The sequence below is a fragment of the Gymnoscopelus braueri genome (genome assembly GCF_963280865.1).
Source record: "Gymnoscopelus braueri genome assembly, chromosome: 19".
NCBI classification, from domain to species: domain Eukaryota; kingdom Metazoa; phylum Chordata; class Actinopteri; order Myctophiformes; family Myctophidae; genus Gymnoscopelus; species Gymnoscopelus braueri.
The window spans coordinates 44,216,826-44,225,045 of NC_137621.1; the positions used below are offsets into that span (position 1 = coordinate 44,216,826).

Consider the following 8,220-nt stretch of genomic DNA (forward strand, 5'->3'; position numbering starts at 1 on the left):
CAATGTCAAAAGATCAGGAGGAACTTACACATTATTTATGTGGCATACAGGAGAGAGCTGTCGATCGGTAACCAGGTACAGTGTCATTGCCTTTTAAGTACAACTTGACAAGTGTCCTTGTAGAAACAATCCATGTGAGATGATAGCTAACAAATGTTTTTATTTGTTATGATTAGCCATGAGGTCATATCCACAGGTACTGCTTTCTAACTTGTCTGGAGGGGGCTATGTGCATAAAGATTGTGGCCTGATATTGTTTAACCACTTTAGCTCTATATAGGCCTACCTATGGTACGATGAATAGGGAAAATAGCAGATCTACAGACAGGCAAACATTGTGCCACAATGTGACACAGGAGCTTGTAGAGCCATTTTCACTATTTTTGAAGTTTTTTGGGAATGTTTGCTTCGACTGCCCAATATATGTAGGTATGCCAAGTTAAAAGTGGTGAAGTCACAAGACCTCAAGGTTTCTGTACCTGGTCCATTCCAACTCACTTCATGTTATATATATTTTTTTCAAATGTATTTCAGTTGGTGTTGACATGTGGATTCATCAGTTCCATGATTTGTTTTAGTCAACAGATTGGTTTAAATTAGTATCAAATCTATACATTAACTGGCTCCATCTGTAACAATACCTAACAGGCTCACTTTTCACTTTCTCCCATCTTCTGTACACTTATTTACAGTGCTCCTTATTTCTCATAGCATTTCAGATATACAGTATGACCAAAGGTCAGTGGACACCATCTAATTAGTGCCCTTTGTTCCATTGAATGGAAATCCCCCAACATCAGTGTCTGACCTCAATAATGGTCTTGTGGCTGAATGGAAGTAAATCACAGGCTGTAATTTGCTTCCATTCATCCACAAGAGCATTACAATTTACAAGGTAGACCTTTAGCAAGACGCTCGTATCCAGGGTGACTTACAAGTGCAAGATCGGAGTAAGCAAAGAAGTCATTGACCTCTAGCCAATAAAATAGGTACAGAGGGATTGTCATTCTGAAACAGGAAACAGCCTTGGTTCTGCAAAATATTGCCACAGAATTGGAAGCAAACAATTGTCTAGAATGTAGCTGTAGCATTAAGAATTCCCTTCACTGGAACAAAGGGCACAAATTAGAGGGTGTCTGTTGAATTTTGGTCACAAAATGTGGTTATAAATGTTTTTTATGTGAAGGAGTATATAATTATATATAACTTGTTTTTTTTCATGGAGATTACGTTTATTTTATACTTTATGTAGATTGATTTAATCTAAGCTAAATAAATTTACTCAAGTTTTATTCTATTTTATGTCTGTTGATTGATTCTTGAAGTTTCTTAAGGCCAACTTTATGTCATAAAGTAAACGTAGGATCAGTAGCCAGTAGCCATATTGGATCATTTTTATATTTACTGTACAGCAATAATATTAACAGTGTAGAAACTTTTTTAAATGACAAACACTGGACAGAAATTTGGAGAAGCCTATCTACAAGAAAATAGCCTATCTACAAGGCCACAATGTGGCTATTTTCAAAAATAACTACGCCCCCACACCCATGTTCAGGTGTCGTCCATGTCTCCGGTAATGTTGCTGTCACTGTCGCTGGTGACCAGCACCTCTCTGTTCTCATAGGTCCAGAAACCGTTGAGGTCGATGAGGATGCTGGAGACTGTGTCGCCCTGGCAGCTGTTCACTAGGTCCTGGAGGGTGATCTTGAAGGGGTCCTTGGGCTTCACCATGTCATAGATCTCATCCTGAGACAGACAGTAAAAAAAGAGAATCAGAATTCTAGTCGTTATGCCACTTGATTTCTCCCCACACACATTTCTGTGTCGTCCCACTTCTCCCGCCCAACACTCCCTGCTGACAGGTGCCGCCCCAGCCCGTAGGATTACGTGCAGTGACAATTACCACCCTCCCTGCCCGGCTTCCCTCCCCCCGAACACGGGCCAATTGTGTTCGTGTTGACCCTGGTGAAAGTGGATCACAGTGGATTTGAACCCACAACCTCCGAGGTGGTGTGAAGACACTTAACCACTGTGCCACCAGAGCGCAAGAGAATCATAATCTGATTAGTCAAATCACAGGTTTACAGGTGTAAATCAGTGGGTGAGACGTTTTCGTGCAAGCTCCATCATTTCGTTGTTTTCCAAAAAAAGAATAAATGTGTGTATGTGTACCTTGACATCCTGGAAAGAGACAGGCTCCTGACCGTGGATCTTCATCTGTTCTTGGATGGCCTGAAACATTGACAGCATTAAACAGTGATTAATTACTTAGTATAAACTTTTTGCCATGACAAAGCAAATGGAAAAAATATGATCTCATAAGAGATTCAAACTGAAGATATGTGTGGCTAGTTTTAGTGTTAGTAGAGTAACTACATGAATGCAAACATGTATTGTGTGTCTGTTTGGTTTTGCTCATAATGTACTTTGTTTAACTTCATGTGTTTGTAGAGTAGTGTATGGGTGCTCAGTTCACAATGAGCTTGTATAAACACTATGCATCTGTATATTCCAGTATGATTGTGTGTGTGTTGCCTATGTGCACACACTCATGTTCTGCCCTTGTGTTTCAGTGTGTTTTTGTGACAACTAACTAGCATAGTGGTTGTGTATTTGTATATCTCAGAGAGTATATGAATGTGTGTGTGTGTGTGTGTATACATATAGATATACTGCAGACGGTACCCTGAAGAAGTAGTTAAGAGAGAAGACGTTAAGGTATCCTTGGTTTTCCATGTCCAGCAGTTTGAAGATGTACTGTAACGCTGCGGGCTCCTTCCTGTTCTCCAACGCCAGGACGAAGTCTAGATACGTCTTGTAGTCCTGGAGGAGAAAGAGAAGGGAAATTAGAATATTAAGAATCAGAATCAATCACATTACTAGTAAGGGGAGTGAAATTCTTAATTGTGCAGTCTCGTCAGTGTAGAAGAATTAGAGCATTAAAGATAAAGTTCATTATACAGCTAATTTAAAAACAAGTGGGTTAATAAAACACCACTACATTAGTTAGCTGATATACGGTATATCGGCCAATTAACTTCAAACTCAATATCTGTCTCAGAGTTTTTAAGTTGTTTTTGTTGTCTCTGTTCAGTATTATTTGTGTATCTGTTCTGTTTTAACACTGCTAAATGTATTGTCAATCAAATTGTCACACTTTGAGTGGAAAAAAGGTGTCATTCATTACAAATAATAAGACTTAATGAAAATCGGCAAATATGCACACATTCTTCATCTGTTCCAAAAGTCCCACACCCGTCAGGCTCAATTAAAACGTTGACAGCTTTTTCCATTTCTCCAGTGCCAATACACACGTCCTGTGATAGATATACCGTACAGTAGGGCATGTTCAGACTTGACATTAAAATGCATCCTGGGTGATCTAATCACAAGTGGACAGCTCTAAATACAGGTATGCACGCACCTACATGCCACATCTACTGTATGGCGGAATGTCAGCACTAATGGGATATTTTGCTAGCACCTGCATGTAACTCTGAGAAAACAGTTACAGTAACACTGTGCTGTGCAGCGTAGTTACTGATGGGTGTGCTGCTAGTTTAATGCCGTCTTTCTAGAGGCCTAGGTCCGGACTAGGGATGGGACGATATGAAAATTACATGTCACGATTATTGTGGCAAAAATATGTCACTCTCGTTAAAATCTCTGCGATACAATTATTGTGAGCGTTTTTTTAATCACGATACTAATGATTATCGTCCCATCCCTAGGTCTGGAGAGGGCCATAGAGACGTTATTCATACCATTTCCCCGTCATAGGTGAGGCATTCCTGGAACACTCTGTCCAGGAAGACTGAGGTGAGCGTTCCAGTCCCGTAGCGAGACAGCTCCTCTTTACTCAGCATGCCGTTGTGGTCTTTATCCAGGTTCAGATACTGACCTGGAGACACAGTCACACAAACACACATTTTCTTTAAGGTAAAGTATTTTCCGGTGCTACCAACACCTACTGTATATCTTTACATAGGTTGCATGCAATGGCATACACATTAATATGCATGTATGGACAACATACGTACAAGAAGTTGGAAAGCATAAAAACATTTAGATGTTGTTTTTCTTTACCATAGACTCGGAGAGCTGAAGGCGCTGAGAACCAGTTGGACTCTTGACTCTCTTTGGAAAGCTCCTCGTCTCTCAGCTAGGAAGAGAAAGAGAGAGCGAGAAGTTGGGAGCAACTTAGTCAAGGAAAGAAACATGGCTTCTGTATTCACTTAGGGACCAGGGACCGGTGTGTGGCAAGGCAATTATACCAATAGCCTACCTCCAACAGATCATCCAGAAAACTGCACGCCAAGATGTCCTGAATCTTGATCTTGCCTAAAAGGAAGCGGAGGATTGGTCAAAGTTACAGTTTTTTTCTTTTTGGACGTGTTCTCTGTCTATGCGGCTCAGATACCGGACACTGCAGTCAGTCAGTGTGTTGGAGCACGCTGTAGTTTCCAGGAGTTGTGCCTCACCTGTGCGGAGGGGATCCAGGAAGAAGAAGAACTTGCGGACGGCGGTGCAGACGTAGAAGGAGTAGAAGGACTTCTCCAGACCATCCAACTGCGGCAGAGTGGGTATCAGCTCTAGAATATAGTTCTCCAAGTCCTAGAAACACAGAGAGAGAGAGACAGGGAGGGAGAGAGAGAGAGAGAGAGTGACAGAGAGGAAATATGAACTATGAACATCAACAGACATGACATTAAATCATGGAAAAACTGTTTCTATCTACCCATTTATCTATATCGCTTTTATCTTTATTACTAGGAAGGAATGCTTACCGATTCTCTGAGGTAACCCTGTCCTGCCACATCATACAGACTCAGACCTATCCTGGTCTGATGCAACCACACTAGAGAGAAAGAGACACACACACACACACACACACACACACACACACACACAGATCTAGACTTACATTGCTATTAAAGCAACACCAAGTACACACCTTTACAATGACACATGTATCATCAAGACACACTAATAAGGACTCATATTTACTGTTACTGCTGTTTCTTTAAATGAAATTGTTTGATAACATGTATGGATGAGAGAGGCAAATCCACTTGCAACGATGACGTTTGGACAAAATAAAGAACGACCGGTACCTTTCCTCATGACATAGTTGAAGAACTGCATGATGGAGATTCGGCCGTAGGGATCACTGTGGAACAGTTTGGAGTAGACTTTGGCTGTAAAGAATTGTCTGGAAGAGAGAGGAGAGAGCGGAGAGAACATATGGGGGATGTAAAAAGCTGAGGATAGGCCATGAGGTCACCAAAGTCTGTACGACTCATCCTGGAACATGCCTTGCGTTATAAGACATCTTGTGTGCAAAAGTTGACATTTTGGCCTGAAGGTGGCACTAAAGGATAGGTCATGGGACCACTCAAATATGTAGGGTTCCTAGTCTTAGTTAGCATGAATTAGCTGCAAATAGTCTGGTAGGGGGGGTTTAAACCTTGTAAAAAACACCTTTATTTTGATTTTTTTTTTTGAAATGTCGATTTCACCCCTTTCCAGACATTGAAAAATCCTAAACAATTTTTCCTGGACTCAGCGGCCTCCAAATAGTCTGGTAGAGGGGTTTAAATTTGCCCATTCCATTCCGAGATAAATTGTGTACATGTGGAACGTTTGGCCTAAGGGTGGAGCAACAGGAAAGGCCACTAGGTCACCCAAATCAGTAGGGGCCATCCTCTGGTACAGATCCAGTCAATTTTGAGATAATGGAAGGACGGATGGACGGACTGACAAAGCCATCAACAGAGAGATGAGGTGGAGAAAATAAGTCATAGCCTAATTACCTCCCACTCTCACTGTGCTCGTCATAGTGACATATTAATAATTTCTCATGATTTACCGTTTTGATGGTGTGAGGATCATTGCTGGTTGATTAAGTAATTACCAATATTGATATGATCTTGAGCATGGCAAGGTTTATTTAGATCTATACTCACTTGCATTTGGGCCCAGCCTTCTCCCTTACTTTCAGGAAGGCCTCATAGCTGATCATGGCCTCCTCTCCAGTCAGTGGAGGCACCTGATGCTTATCCAACAGGAACCACAGGTTCTAGACACAGACGGCCAAGCACAAAGAGAAAGACAAAACTAGTTAAGATACCATTACCCAGCCAGCCAACTGGCAGACAGACAGGAGGAGGTGACAATGACAGAAACAAAGAGGGGCAAAGACTAATAGGATTACACGCATATAGTGTATAAACAGTAACTTATTGTGTGATATCTCACTCTGTGTGTGTGTGTGTGTGTGTGTGTGTGTGTGTGTGTGTGTGTGTGTGTGTGTGTGTGTGTGTGTGTGTGTGTGTGTGTGTGTGTGTGTGTGTGTGTGTGTGTGTGTGTGTGTGTGTGTGTGTCTGTTGTACCTGTAGCTCCTCATTGTCCAGCAGCTCTCTACTCTTCCTCTGCAAAAACACAGCTCTCGACTCCTCTCTCAGCTTCTGCAGCACAATCTCATCCTCTGCCGGCAACTACACAGGCAAATCCCCATCATTATCAGCAAAATGACAACAGAATAGAAGACCTCTTCCTTCCTGGTAGCTACTGTAATTTGGCAACAACTCCATATTATAGTAACAACATCGGACGTCATTCAGTAAGTTATCATCTTCGACAATAAAGCACAGCTTAACATGAGATCAACACGGAGATGTTTTGAGCACATATCTATGATGGAACTACATTATTTAGATGACCTATAACATGGTAATAACATGATACCCTGTAGTAGAAGCGAGGGATGTTCTTATAAGAGCTGTCTCTGTTGCTTCCTCCTCTCCATTCAGAGTAGAACTTGGTGAACAGATCCGTCTCTTCTGCTTTCTTCTCCTCTTCGCTTCTCTCATCTGGACACGCGCACACGCACGCACGCACACACACACACACAGAGTTCAAATCACTAGAATATATCAGGTCTATTCCGCACCGAAAGCTACAACTAAGCAGTGGTGTAAAGTAACTAATTACATTTACTCAAGTACTGTACTTAAGTACAATTTTAAGATATTTTTAGTATTTCAATACTTGTATTTCTACTCCTCCACTACATCTCATAGGCAAATGTTGTATTTTTACTTCACTACAGTTATTTGAAAGGTTTAGTTACTTTGTAGATTTTGACTATTATTACAAAACATACATTAACCACTTCAGCCCTATGCCTATATACATTTCAGCCATTTGAAAATAGCAGCTCTACAAGCTCACAAGTAGATCTGCTATTTTCAAAAGATTTGTATACATTTGAAAACTTGTGAAATGGGACATTGTGCGTACTTTCTACTTTTGGTACTAATACTTTTGTACTTTTACTCAAGTAAATGTTTAATTCCGGACTTTTACTTGTAACAGAGTGTTTCCACATGGCAGTATTGATACGTTTACTTGAGTAAACAATGTGAGTACTTTTTCCACCACTGCATGTCCTCTAAAACAGAGGCCAGCTGACGTTAGATTACTTTAGCTTGATAGCTACCAAACTCAAACAGTCAATCTAGTGGTTGTTCTCACCTTTCTTGGAGTTGGCCAATCTCCTTTTTAAAACATCTGACCAGTTGGACGGCTTGTCTTCCATCCTCGCTCTGAACCAGCGTCACTTTGTCATAAATGAGACATTTTTATCGAAGACAAATGATGTAAAAAGCCTCAATGTTGGTCAAATACAAACATTCACACACATATATAAGTATTCACTACCCAGTGTCTACATCCCACAGCCCGAAGGGCAGCGTTGCCAGGTTTTGTGAGAGAAATAAGCAACCGGGTCTATGAAAACAAGCCCAAAAGAAGCGAGCCCTTCGCCCTTTAATAAACTGCACGGTCGCTACTTGAAAATAGCTGATCTACAAGCTCACAACACGTTGCGATGTGACGCGTCGTGAGCTTGTAGATCTGCTATTTTAAAAATATATATTTTTTAAACGTTTTTACAACACAAATCTTGTACGGGGGTCCCTGGCATAAAATGTTTTCAGATGGGGTCCGGGCGCAGACAAATACATGTTCATTTGGGGGTCCTTGGCTTGAAAATGTTTGAGGAACACTGGTTTAAACAACATTAGGAAAACGAGCCCAAATAAGCAACTACACTTTAGAAACAAGCTAAAAAAAACGCAACCCGCGCAACTACCAACATGTACAAGCAACTTTACAGAAAAACAAGCCCAAAGTCGCTTATAATAAGCGGACATG

General features: G+C 41.1%; 1 protein-coding gene across 1 annotated transcript; it reads right to left on the reverse strand.

Annotated features, from left to right (window-relative positions):
* Positions 1 to 568: 568 nt before the first annotated feature.
* On the reverse strand, positions 569 to 7,744 carry ppp2r3c (protein phosphatase 2, regulatory subunit B'', gamma). The gene is made up of 13 exons (XM_080414031.1): positions 7,540 to 7,744; positions 6,751 to 6,875; positions 6,396 to 6,500; positions 5,970 to 6,082; positions 5,118 to 5,215; positions 4,791 to 4,861; positions 4,485 to 4,617; positions 4,289 to 4,344; positions 4,090 to 4,165; positions 3,768 to 3,904; positions 2,689 to 2,826; positions 2,176 to 2,235; positions 569 to 1,749 (listed from the first exon to the last, which is right to left on the reverse strand). The coding sequence occupies exons 1-13, from the start codon at positions 7,601 to 7,603 to the stop codon at positions 1,555 to 1,557; spliced, it is 1,371 nt and encodes a 456-aa protein (XP_080270157.1). The 5' UTR covers positions 7,604 to 7,744; the 3' UTR covers positions 569 to 1,554.
* Positions 7,745 to 8,220: the final 476 nt, after the last annotated feature.